Here is a 14228-nt window from a genome sequence, read left to right on the forward strand (position 1 = left end):
TATGTATGCACATTTGTATAAAATATACACATTGCATTTGTGTTGTAATGAAACAATTGGAAGGTAAAACACCTCCGATGAGGAGATTTGCTCTCTGAGTGTCTTTTCCTCTCGGCCTAATAGGTATTGATTATGCAAGTTCCTCAATCCCCAACAGGTAATATGTTCAGATGAAGCTTGATCAGTACTTAAAGGTTCATTAACTCAGATTAAGTGTTCAATAGTGCTACATAATCAAAATATACCTGTGGGAGATTAATAGGGTTTTAAATCAATAATAATTTCTCATCAAGTTGACCAGAGGCAGACCTTCTGTCTTTTAAAAATCACTACAAACACTCCGTCTCCCTTTTTCAACTGCTTTGTGAGAAGGTATACTGCAATAAGCTATTAACAAAACAGTTTTATTCTGAAAATCTTTTTTAATTTCTGTCTTTTATAGGCTACATAAACTCAGCCAAATGCCAGTCATCAGGCCGTTCTCATGGAGGACATTTTGACATGTCACAGTAGGAAATGCACAGGTATAAATAATTTTATAATGGCTGAATTCCATTAAACAATTATTTAGGGGTCCCCAGATGAAAGTACAGGTCTGCCAGTCAATAGGAAGAGAGTAGGGTCACCCAGGGTCAACCCTTCAGCCTCTGAGGTTGCCGATTAAGTTTTTCACAATGGACAGTCTGAGGGGACATAATGCATTTTGGGGCGGTTGAGAATGTCCCATAAACCCATGTCTTTTGGTGTGTTTATACAGAAATCAATGCAAGTGTTTCACGCAACAAGTTTAAACACAGAATCAATGCAAAGATGCAAATAGATGCAAATTCAGGTTGGGCGGGCGGTAAGCTGAAATATGAATTCAATTTGAGCGTGTGATGTTGTGTCGTGACAGCCTATCAGTACTGAGATCTAGTTAAGATTCTCCTACTGTTACCAAGCTGGCGCAACCACAACAAATCACAAGTTGCAAAATGCTCCAAAAATATTCCAGTAGCCGTACATTCGCAAGTAACGCGACACAAAAATTTTCATTGCATTCAGTGTAAACATGGCATTATTCGTAGAGCTTCTTGCAAATCTAGTATATATCATACACATTTCTCTTGTACAGAAAATCTGCATACTGGAACAGCTGGAACACACTACATACTCAATTTTATGTCTTAATCAGTTTCAGGGGCAGTAGGAAAAGCACGTGTAAATCACTTAATTAATGATGGCTGAATTCCATTTCGCTGCTCTGATTTCAGGGGTCCTACTATTGTGCATGCTTGCTTAATGTCACACTCATTAGGGCTACTTTATAAAACTGAGCCACCGTTAGTGTCATTAGTAATACCTGTGTGTATCCTAATATAACAGGCCAAAACATCTACTGTGAAAAAGGTCTGTTGATGGTTACTGTTGTGACGACCCCTCCTGTGTCTCGGCTCTGCCTGGCCTGCTTTGTGCTTTCTCCTCCTGTTGTAGGAAGTTAGCTCGTTAGGGAGCTGGAGCACCTGTGCTGATGAGCTTGTAATCCTATAAAGCTGTGCAGTTCAGTCTGTCTCAGTCTCCTGCAGCTCTCTCAGCTCCCACATGGTCTTTTTGTTTGGTTGATTTGTTTTCTTTTTACAATGCAACATCTTCATACACCATTTTCCACTCAAACACACCACTATCGATATTGATTGCCCGCATCTCATTTGCTTTATCAAAAAAAAAGCATTATTTGATAAATATTTTAAGTTACTAATATTTTATTAAACTGAACTTTTTGTTCTGGAAACTAAATTTAGATGCCAAATCTGGCTGTTTTTGACTTAATTGTTCTGTCAGATCACAATGGTTAGGTGGAGTCTGCTAAATTTTGGAAGGAGAGATCTTCAGTCTTATCAACAGTTGTAGTCCAAATAAGTGGATTCAAGATACATTTTAAGCCTTTACTGTAGCCTTGTTTGGAGTCTCTTCCCCCCTGGTAGGTTCTACTTTGGGAATCTATTGTGTCATCTTTTATGTGGCAGTGAAAGTGGGTAGAGCTATATGTTCACGGTCGTGTCCATGGCTTTCTGGGATAACTGCATAGCAGGGACTTTATGCACCCAGTGGTTTCTAGTGAATAAAAGTTACCCTTCATCATTAACGGCCTCAAGACTAAGGTTGAGTTTAGATAGGTAGATTTGAAGTAGTCCAGTTGTTGGGTTTATGACTCTACTGTCGTGGCTATTTGGTGGATGGATGTCACACTCAGACAACATTTTGTTCTAACGTTTTGATGTCTATGGATGAATGCTGTAGACTGCGATTGTCATTGTGCAGTCTGCATAGATCAAACTTGATGTTGTACCCAAGATACCCAAGATGGGCCACCGTACTTGACTTATATGATCGCTAAAATTTCACAGTCAGTAGGAGACTTTAGTCAGTGGTGTTGCTTCCATCCCATTATGAATTATAAGGAATGTGAGTTTGGAGTACATAAAGGCCGGTCTGGCCAACAGCACACAAGGCAAACGGGTTGTTTTCAGGTCAGTCACATGCTCCAGTCAAGCTCATCAGTGTTTCTGCACCTCATAAAAGCTTTGATAGCTAAGTTGACCCTGATCAGCCACAGAGTGACTCACATTCTCCTACAACAATCTAGGTCAGGGGCAAAGTGGCAGAGAAGAGGAGACAAAGAGAAAGAAAAAAAGCTAACAGGGAAGAGTACCAGAATGTAAAACCTCATGTCAGCACTGTATCCAGCACTGCAGGGTTTAACACACAACACTTCTTACACTGCTACATATTAAGTGAATATACAAACCTATATACTGTTCCAAAAGGTGCTGACGTGCAAAATAATATTAACTGTAATACCTGGGTGCAATTAATATATCAAAAAAATTGAGAATATGTCAGACTGTTAGTCTTTATAGCAGTTGGACCCTAAACAGAGGTTGTCAGGAGAATGTAAAGGTCAGGATGTCTGTCTCAAAAGGTCACACTCAAAGCCTGCCATCATTAAGACAGGCAGATACAATGAATTACCTCTATGGATATAGCACACTTTCAGTGTGTCCTTGAACGCATTCATAGCGTTGCATTTAGGGATGTAAGGAAATATAACAACACGTTCTTATCCTAACTTGCCAAAATACCACCACTTTGTCAGTAGTCATATTTAAATATGACGCACTAGGTATCCCAACATGTTCTCATTCCAACTCATCACATGTTGCTGCTTTGTCAGTGGACTTCCGTGTCTACATTTTATGATTTAGTTATTATATAGTTTGCATCTGCTGTTTACATTCCGAGATGCTGCTACTGTGATGTCAACAAATGCAAATGGTCGGATGATGCAGCACGTGGTTATGTTTAAACAATAACAGCAAATGACAAACAACTCCAGAATGTCAACAAACGCACATGCTGGCATGGATGGTTGGGATTAGGGGAAGGAGACACGTGGTAAAGATTGGAGGGGAAAAAATCACATTCAGATGGGAAGCACACTGGACTCCTGCACGAAAGTCCATTGTTTGTGGGACCCATCCACCACTCCTATAGGAGCCTTCATGCTCCTTACATCACACACATACTTCACTCACACACACACACACACACACACACACACACACATATATATAGCTTTTCATTTTCTTTTTTTCAGGTCATTTTTTTGTTTCTTGTTCTTGTTACTTTTCTTTTTCTGCTTATTTTGAGGTTGTAACTTTAATAATTTCTTGCAACTTTTTGGCCATTTGTTGCTAAGTTGCCCATTGCCTCCTTCCCATGTTTTGAAAAAGAAATCAAACCACTTTGCTTGGGTTTCAAAGGGTTAAACGCAAAAGGGAGTGACAAACCCTCAGTATTTGATGACTTGGAGATGAGAACAGGCTAGGAAATGCACTGTAATTATGATAATTATAAATATAGTTTTTCCCTAGCTTTTATTCCCCCTTTTTTTCCCTTAAACATTTTTTCCCCAGCTTTTTTTTTTAAAAAAACATTTAAATAATTTTCTAAATGTAGTAATTTCTTGCAGTTTGTGGAACATTTAAAGTTGCTCACTGACGTTTTCCCATGTTTTTGAAAAAAGACTCACACCAATTTGCTCAGGGTTCTAAGAGTTAAACGCCAAGGGCAGTGATGAAGCGAACATATTTGATGAGCCGGAGATGAAAATGCATGGATATATAGCCAATGTAGAATGCCACAAAAGATGGGATGTGAATAAATAATGAAGAGTAAATATTTTGTGAATAGATCAGTTCAGAGTCCTTATAACTCATTTAGGTTCAAATATTAAGAGTATGGCAGAAGAAGCAATGATGCAAACTAAGTTGCGTTGTGTTTCTACTTGTATACATCATGATTAAAAACAGAGTGCAAAGAACATTTCTCTCTTGTCTGGAAATGTTCTTTTCTTGTATTTGACTGCGACTTTACAAATAAGTGCACTACAGAAAGAAGGCATGTTGTTTGAATATACTCGTGTTCATCATAAAAGTTATCCCACAAAGAGAACTTTTAACTCTGATGACATATTGTAAAAATGGAGATGAGAACATGTCTGGATCCACCTTTTCATCCCAGTGTGGGTTTGTTTCAGGACAAATCAGAAGAAAACCATCACAGGGCATTCCAGGCATCAGATGACATCTGGGCTTTCCAGAACTCTGTTGTCCCCTTTTCATTCCTCCCCATAGACGGAGCTCTGTTCCCTTCGCTTATCTGATCCCTACCAAGCAGCCGCAGAGCAGAGGACAGAGTGAGGGTGGGTGTTGGACAGTCCTGAATAGAAGACACCAATGTTCAGGGTCAGCCTCCCCTCACAGCGGCTGTCAAATTATATCTGCATCATCGCTTCATCACTTCAAATACAGCCGCTTCGCCTCTGAATCAGAAACTGGCTTAAAACCAAGAGCCTGATCCACATTTTGGAAATTCAAAAACCACCCACAACAAAGTCTGGTCCAACCGACATTTCTGTGCACCGTTCTTCACATCACAACAGAAATGTATTTCTGTGGGGGATAATCTCCACGGTGGCACATCACACAACATGATGCCAAGCGATGGCATCACTAACATACAGTTTGACTTTTCAGATGTGGAATCCAGCTCTGTCTTATCGTTGATTCCGATCTGGTTCTCGGTGGCTCAGAAGCAGTCGTGGCATTCGGTGGTTATCTGCTCCGTCTCTCACACAGTGAGAGCCGTTTGACACTTACTGCTTTGTTGAAGCAGAAGGACTCACAAGTTTGATGGTGAGACGGCAGAAGTTTGGCATGCTTTGAGACTGGTTTACAAGCAGCCTTCTGAGGACCTACAGACAGCTGCTGCTGTAAAACTGTGGTTTCCAAATGGTCCAGCCACTGGATCCAGATTTCTCCTTAGTCATTAGTTCAAGGTCCATACATAGAGAAATGATCACGTATTAAATTTTATTTGACAAAATGTAAATAACATGTTGGATTTAAAACATGATGAAAAAAAACAATTTGCAAGTATAAAGTGCAATTACTTAAAACCAGGTGCGTTTCTAGGGTTTAAGGACATTGAGGGCTTAGCATGGTCCTCTAAAGGGGGAAAAAATTGTTGTTGTTTTTTTCTCTTAAATTTTTTGGCATTTTTCCTTGCGTAATTCTGGGTGATTTTATTAAGATTTTTGTTTTTTTTTCTTCTCAATTTTCTTTATTTTAATGTTTTTTTTAATTGCAATCTGTCTTTTTTTTACTCAGAAATTTCTTTGACATTCTAGAAGAAAACATGCCTTTCAACCCTGCAGGCCTGCCAAAAAAATAATCACCAAAATGACACCATTTATTACAGCCAGAAACTGTGAAAACAGGTTAAATTGGATTTTCAAATGTCTGACTGTCCTTGAACATATCATGCAGGACACCCTCACCATGCATTCCCCGAAGTGATTTGAGGAGGCTCAAGGAAAAATGTTTGTGGCTTAAGGGAGGTTTAAAAAAAAAAAAAAAACATAAACAAACAAGCAAACAAAAAACCAACAGCCTCCTCTTCTGATAAATAAAGAGTAGTCCCTTAGGCAAATTCTTATTTCTGTAAAAACAAACAAACAAACACAAAAACAGGCCACGTAACACCATCAGATCAGGACAATAAAATAGTTACTGTTCTAGAAAACAAAAACTCTAACTGTAAAAAAATGACCTTCAAAATAAAAGTCTTGTGCTGCCCTGTCCATTCAGAATGGACCCTTGACCCACTTTTGGACCACAACCCACCAGTTGGGAACCACTGCTGTAAAATACTTAATTCAGTCCGTTGAAGACATGTAATGATGAGCTGACACTAATGTAATGCCTCAACCTGGGGTTTGTCACAAACTGGGTTACAGAGTTTGGCTCTCAAAGCGACTGGCTGTTCTTTTTGATGCATCACATCATATTGTGGCCCTGATGAGCCCAGTTCACATACTGTCAGACTTTCTCATGCAGTAACCATCTGTGGATGAGACTCTGGGGAAAATGTGGAATAACCATTGACGACCTTTCAGTGCCTTCTAAAGTTCAGCGGACAAAAAAGGGAGCAACACTGCCCTCTGCTGCCTCTGTGTGCACACAGCAGGAGTCCTGCTCACAGCTGCATTACACACTGTCAGCCAGCAGATTGCAGGATGCAAAAGCGTCACTGGACTCTTCATATGAAATACTCAAGTCTATTAAAAATACATCTACTTTGCATACAAAATCTCTGTTTGCCAATAATGACAAGGCTGTCAGAAATGGTGTCATTTTGGTGATTTTTAAAGAAAACCTGCCTTTCAAAAATGTAATGAAAAAAACAAACAAACATGAAAACATTTACATTTTCTGTAAAAGTCACCACAAAATTTAAAACACAAAAAAAATCCCAAATTTTAAATTTTCTATAAAAAATGCCAAACGTTAGGGAAAAAAGAAGAAAACTTGCCAAAATGTGCATTTTCTATAAAAATGGACAAAAAGATGAAAATAAAATAAAAAAGAAGAAAAAAAATCAAGCTTTTTAAAGAAACATGCCTACCAGAACGCAGGGAGAAAATAGAGAAACTTTCGTGATAAACAATTAAACAAAAACAACCAAAACAGCCACCACACACTAAAGCTATGTTATGTCATCAGTACAGACAACAAATTAATTATGTTACATTAATTTCATATAATCTAATACACACAACACATTTCTATGATTTTTCTATAACTTTCAATGATGTTTTGTTTTTGTTTTTTGCTAATTTCATGACTTTTCCAGACCTGGAAACAGTAATTCTGAAATTCCATGTCTTTTCCAGATTTTCCTTGACCGTGGGAGCCCTGGATGTACACATTAATGTGTAGCAGTCCCTCATTCATTGGTTCTTGCTATCATTTCCCTTGTGGTACTGTGAGCAGGGTATTAATATTATGCATGTTCGTGTGTTCATGTGGTGTTTATATATACTGTTTATGTAATGGTACAGTGTGTGAAAACAGATTTCCCCTTGGGACAATAAAGGCTATCTATTGTTCCAATTCATTGTAGCTGGACGTCACAGTTCCCCTGAGTTGATTAGAGGGTTATTCAGAGCACCTGTTGTGCAGTGTGTGAGCTCTGAGTCTTAATTAAAGAATTGAGAGCAGCTCGGTGCATTTTCCCCTTTGGGCCAATTAGGGTGTGACGACATCCTTTCTGAGGGGGTTAAGAAAGGCGAGGCAATCCTTCCCCAGGACGCTCTGATCCTTTCTCCATCCAATGCAGACCTCTTGTGATTTTGCAGGCAGAAACTCTATTTTTTAGGCTATTTTGAGACCACTTGCTGTTCTGTTTGAGGTTTATTTTCTGCATTTTGAAGCCTTGAGTGGGGGGAATATTAATACACACCTTTCCCACTGAGTCGCCTGCATCAGGGTACATCTTAGTGTTTTCATTCAAGAGTAATTTGCTTGCCTGTCATTGCCCACAGCCTTTACATAATAATTTTATTTATTGGTTTATTTCATGGAGACTCAATATAAACCCTACCCCCATATATAAACACACTTGTTTATTATTAAAAGCATTTTTTTTATTATCAAAGAGGCATTAAGTTTGATCATTTACAATGAGACATATTAATAGCTGCACACACTATATTTAGGAAGCACATGGACAATGACTATAATGCGACATTGCATTTATCATCACAGTCAATGGACGTAATTCATTTTATGATTCACCGAAGGGACTGGCAGATGAAAAAATCCACCAGCCACGTATATTTATTAATGGCCAAAATAATAAATCGCCCTTTTGTGTCATGTGTGCATGTGTTTTGGTGCATTCCTTTGGGGGCACTTGTACTGTTTCTGTGCCATCCATACACTCTGGAACAACTTCTGGTTCAAGCAGGGAGTGAGGAAATGCCAACTAAGAGACTTGGTATGCACCCCAGTGCACACTACAATCTGATCAAGACCACATTTAAAAATAATTTGAACAGCAAAAAAACAAACAAAAACTGAACAAAACAAACAAAAAACCCTGAACTGAGCAATCAGAGGTACGCACTACGGTAAAAAACTTTCTCAACACATTAGATTTATCACAAACATTCAAAATCAGCAAATCTGGAGATGAGTTTTCACTTTATTTTTTCACACGTACGTGAGAGATTTTCTGTCTCATGTTCTACTGTCAGGTATAGTGAAGATTTCAGCGGTAACCAAAATTTTATAAAGCTTGACATATGAAGTGCAAATACAAAAGGTGACAACATTTATTGCATTTTTTGTTATTAGAGGAAAGAAAGCATTGTCACCCTGAAAATGCTTGAGCCCAATTCCCTTCTAATCGTATGATAATACAATCTCCTCATGATCATGAATCAGTACGTAACCATGTTGTCAAGTTAAGACACGCAGGGCATTTCTGCAGTAAAAGCCTTTGAGTTGTTGACTCCTCGAGGCCTCTCAGAGCGGAGAGCAGCCCTTGAAAGAGATTAAGAGAAGTAAGTGATAGAGGATCTCATTTTGACTGACACATCACCCCTTCAATTTGTATAATTTTAAGTGTATTTAAGATGTAGTCATGAGGTACTGTATGTAGTTACCTGTGGCCTGACGAGGGTGTTGTACTTCTCTGGGGCTGCTGCACTCATTACTGTTGTATACACTGTATGTCTGCGTATTACCACACAAAATAAAATATCAATGCATAACCTTTTAAAACAAACTGTGGTCCATAAAAATATAACTGTAAATAACAAGCATATAAATAACTTGTGCACTCAAAAAATGCTGACACTGTTTCCACATTTAAGAGTTGACTTAAGGCTGTCCTCTTTGATAAAGCTTATAGTTAAGGCTGGCTCAGGCTTTCGTTGGACCAGCTCCCAGTGAGACTGGTATAGGCCCAGTCTGCTGGGGGACTTCCTATGATACACTGAACTTCTTCATTTGCACACATTCATGTCCTATTACTGCATATCACTAACCCAGCTTCTTTTCTGGAGCCTTTGTGCTCCCTTGTCTTGCTGGTTTCTTCAGATCATGTTTATGCATGTTGTAAAGCCCTCCGAGGCAAACTGTGATTTGTGTATTGGGCTTTATAAACAAAGTTGAAGTGAATTCAATTGAAAACGTTAAACCTTCACTGGTTTGACTGAAACTCAGCTATGTGCTGAAGTGTTACTGTCAAACAAAGGCCAATTGACATTACTGCTGAGGTGGGGCAGAGAGACCAGGAACTGGTATGCAAACTGCTGCCCCATATTAGCAACATGAACAGTCATGTGATTCCCCGAAACACGAATGAGAGAATAATGAACAGACAATGTTCTCCTTACCCATTACACACTGGAAACAGCGACAGAACCTGTAGGGCAACATTCTGTTAGAAACCCATACACTGGTTCCAACTTTCAAAATGTGCATTTGTATAATGTCTCTCAGGTCCCCTAAAATATTGATTAATGAGTTCATGCTTGCCTGATAAAGTGTCTCCATGTTGATGTGATCTTGGCCAGTAGCATTTAGTGCATTGTTTGCTGCCTCTCTAAAAGACAAAACACATGACTACATAACAAAAGTAACCGCAGCAATATTGTGGAAGTATTCACCACGTGGGATGACTCGCCTGCGATGATCCCTGGCGGGGGGAGGGAGCCAGTGGTCAAAGTTCGTCTCCACTCTGTACCATCTAAAACAGAAACACGCCATTTAATGTTTGGGTTTAGTTCTGCAGTCAAACTAACTATTTGAAACCTAGAGCGACATCATTTTTCTCACACTGCTCTCAGATGCCTTTCACAAGTATTTAAACCTTTGGGCAAACTGGTGTGATTCTTCAAAAACATGGGATAAAAGGCAGTGATCAACTTAGTAAGAAATGTGTCACCAATTGCAAGAAATTTGTAGATTTAGAAAATGATTTTGAAAAAGGCTAGGCAAAACAGAAAAAGCTGAGTAAAAAATCAAATTACGAGAAATGCATATTTAAAATTATGCAACGGAATTAGCATATTTTTAAGCAATTTTTTCAAGTCTTATTTGCTTTGTTTTTATAAACTTTACTTTTCTTTCTTTTTTTTACAAGTTTCAGGTAATTTTCATGTATTATTCCTTTAAAATTTTGGGGGTAATTTCTTCTTTCATTGCTCACTGCCTTCTTCCCACATTTTTAAAAAAGAAATAAAGCCAATTTTCTCAAGTTTCAAAGGGTTATATACCAGATACTCTATTTTGCCTACCCTCCGTTCACAGGATCCAGCGGCCAGATATCAGCGGGACCTGTTCTGTCTCTGGTGATGACAGCCCCTTCCCCTGCTCGCACCCCACCCACGATGTAATAAACCCCAGTGATGATGGGTATTTTGGAGAGACGCATGACTGCATCCTGAAAGTCTTCTGCTTCCTCCAGTGTCTGTTGATTGCACACAGTTAGTAAAAGTTTCACTTCCTCAAACAGTAAACATTTTAATTATATTAACTTCCTCATTACTCACCTCCCTCACCAGCCAGCTGACTGGGGATCTCCGAAAAAGGAAGGCTGAAACCACATTTTTCCACCAGTTCCACCAATGTTCACTGCCTAATAAACACAAACCAAAAATAAAGATATACCGACACACAGTTGTATGCCTTCAGGCACCAGTCAAGTTGTACTTACCGTTTATATCCATGTTCATGAAAATATGGACATAACATAACATAACATAACATAACATAAAGAAGATCTATACTAAGTGCACAGTTTAAGGTGGGCACCCAAGGTTCTTGAGTTATGGCCAAAAACATGTTGTATAAGGTCACCATGACCTTGGCCTTCGACCACCAGATTCTAATCAGTTTATTCTTGAGTCCAAGTGGACGTTTGTGCCAAATTTGAAGAACAACTCCCTCAAACTCCCTTCTCAGATACTGTGTAAAATGAGACGGATGCAAGGTCACATTGACCTTGACCTTTGAACAACAGAATCTACCACCAAAATCTAATCAGCTCATCCGTGAGTCAACTTGAACATTTGTGCCCAATTTATAAAAATGTTTTTATAAACTTGATTGCTTTGGAGAAGTGTGGTCTCACCTCGCTGGTCGCCAGAGACGGTAAACTTTTTAGGATTCTGTCCCGTCCACAGGGCAACATAGCCAGCAAATGAAGTTCCACTGTACGCCACCTGAATGGATGTGTCAAATAAACAATGATGAGATGTTATCCTCAGCCATCATCATTTAAGGTCTTTTATTTTGCAACTACCAAAATTTACCAACTGATTGGTGATTCTGGTTTTAAAAACAAAATGTTGGTGAAACTTCAGGAGGTACAAGAGTTTTGTTTTCAAATTCTATGAATACATACTGTACCTCTCCGTTCTTGAGGAAATTTACGTTGATAGTCAGATTCCTCAGAACAGGATGCGGATAATCAAGGTTCCTGCCATGGTACACGTGCCCATTTTTGTCCTGAGCTACGATGCTAGTGCAAAATCTAGGAATGCATAAAGTTTGTTTGCATGCATGAGAGGACTTTCACCTTCATCCTGCTTACTTGTTAGACAATGTGTGCCTCTGCATTGTACACATAAATGTGTAATTAGACTTAAAAACATACATACGCTGATATTTCATAGGCAAAGTTGAGAATGATGACATCTGCGATGCTTCCTCCCATGTGTGTGGCCAGGCCGCGGATCTCCCCCGCATAAGGCTGAGGAACATACTTTTCCAAGGCCGTTACAATAGGTATAACTGCTCTATGCACCCATTTAGGAACTGTAGAGCTGATAAACATAAAACCAAGGCCGTGTTATTACGACTACTAGGAGATATGCACAAAAACACAGCGCTCATTAACCCAGAAGTTAGTTCGCTTGCTGATCCAAGGCTTACATAATGTTAATCTGTTCAAAACCTAACAAAGCTAGCTATTTGTGGTTATGTCCCTGTTAATAAGGGTGAAGTCAGGTAATTTGGGATATTTTTTGGTAGATTACCAAAAGAACTACCTAAAACTGTGTCAGAAAATATTGCGTTTCACTTTATCATGGTACTGCATAATTATAATTATTATTATGAGTCAAAATGACCCTTAAAGAAATGAATACAGAAGGGTGTTTTGGTTGAACAAATCTTAATCACTATAATTTAGACATCAAACCATTAATTTAATGAAAGCATACAGGTGACACTCTCTGTCCAGTTGCATTTTTTAGTCACTATCATGTTAAACAAATGTACATTGAATGAAAACTTTCAAATCACGATATACCTTAAAACCAGAACATGTCACTGCAACCCTACTGTGAGTACTAACTTGACTGTTACTTTAAGAACTTGTTACGGTTCTCTGCTAGATCTCTATGTAGAAAATATGATAATAAGTCAAATAATTAAGAAACTTTGAACCTTCAAACACATCGAAAACCTTGACCTCACTCCAATGAAATGTTGAGGTAAAATGGGATAGATGGTACGGTCAAGTGGGACGGCTATGTTTTTTTGTTTTTTTAAATGGTTAAATCCATTCATCAGTGCACTGATTCATTGAATCATTAATTTAACTTGTGGCTATTAATTAAATTAAGATTGCCCAACTTTTCTGCCATGCTTCCCTGTTCTTTTGCTGACTGTTTTCTTACTGCCAACGGACATGTTTGTACACCTGCATTTGTGTAACAAGTATGGCTACTTCTGATCTATTGTTGTTGACATGGATTTGCGACATCAGCATATTTAATATTTTTATCTAACAAAAATACAAAAAACAAATGGCTGAAATATGACATGAGTGGCATACAATAGCCTAGGTCATTAATTTATGGCACCTGGTAGACATGCTGATATCACTTAAGATTATCACCTTTCTCAAAAGTCTGAGGTTTACTGAAAAAATATTTTGATAAAAACTCAAAGACTTCCTATGATGCAACAACCTAAAACCAGTTTTGTTGTTACACCTGTATTATGCTGCAGTAGACTACTCTTATTACCGACATTAGTAAAAACCAGGACCAACAAAAGTTCTAGGACCAGTGGGTTTTTTAATCTTTGGTGTACCCATACTTGCCATCTCAGATCAATGAAAATGAAGACAATACAATAACATGTTCAGTGACTGATTGCTAAAATATTTAAGAACCAAAGCTTATTTGTCCCATTTTACCACATGTCACATTTCCTGACTTCACCTTACAGTTCAGTTTTGTTTTTTGATTTTTTACCGCCACTGAAAATGTGGTTAATAGAAAGTGAAACCATGCCATCAGTGGGTTGATAGTTATCTAAGAATGTTTATATTTAAGCCCTTATAATTCTACTTTAAATTGCATATTTAAGAATCACTTAACATCACGTTAGCTATGCACTACTCCTAACTAATCTAACTTACGCAACATCTGATAAACGCACCATTACATAGTGACGAATACCTTATGGAAATAAAATCTTTAAAATATTACTTACTACAATTTAACATAAGTATTAGTCACGTTTAAAAACACTGAATGCGAAAAAAGATCCCCTGAAAACTCACTCAATGACCTCTGCAGCAGCTTTCTTCAGATACTCTACGTCAAAGACTTTGGTTAGAGGCATCCAGCGCACTTCTGGGTCTTCGTCCAGGCTGATGTTCAGGGTCGGGGGAGCAAACTGCGCCCGGCACGACACAACGAGTCCGAGCCATCCGAGCAGCAGCATCGCAGCCCGCACCATCGTGACCGGTCCAGCCCGAGGAAGCCGCAGGCTGGTACTGACTGCGGAGACTGGCCTGTGGTCTGCAGACGACAACGA

General features: G+C 38.7%; 1 protein-coding gene across 1 annotated transcript; it reads right to left on the reverse strand.

Annotated features, from left to right (window-relative positions):
• Positions 1-8004: 8004 nt before the first annotated feature.
• On the reverse strand, positions 8005-14228 carry LOC121960955 (N-acylethanolamine-hydrolyzing acid amidase-like). Its single transcript, XM_042510864.2, has 11 exons — positions 13972-14228; positions 12056-12220; positions 11805-11928; positions 11527-11617; positions 10946-11031; positions 10691-10863; positions 10078-10140; positions 9930-9996; positions 9788-9816; positions 9053-9122; positions 8005-8930 (listed from the first exon to the last, which is right to left on the reverse strand). Exons 1-11 carry the CDS (start codon positions 14148-14150, stop codon positions 8913-8915), a joined length of 1065 nt encoding a protein of 354 aa, XP_042366798.2. The 5' UTR covers positions 14151-14228; the 3' UTR covers positions 8005-8912.

This window comes from Plectropomus leopardus, chromosome 2 (genome assembly GCF_026936395.1).
Source record: "Plectropomus leopardus strain MGB_pleo_1.0 chromosome 2, ASM2693639v1, whole genome shotgun sequence".
NCBI lineage: Eukaryota > Metazoa > Chordata > Actinopteri > Perciformes > Serranidae > Plectropomus > Plectropomus leopardus.

Excerpts from the sequence above, each read along its gene's own strand:
- LOC121960955 (XM_042510864.2), bottom strand. The coding sequence starts at position 14,150 with ATGGTGCGGGCTGCGATGCTGCTGCTCGGATGGCTCGGACTCGTTGTG. Across the intron at positions 11,032-11,526 it reads CGTCTCTGGCGACCAGCGAG|GCAGTGAACATTGGTGGAAC; the intron begins GTGAGACCACAC and ends TGTGTTTATTAG. Across the intron at positions 10,141-10,690 it reads CTGGATCCTGTGAACGGAGG|ATGGTACAGAGTGGAGACGA; the intron begins GTAGGCAAAATA and ends TTTCTGTTTTAG.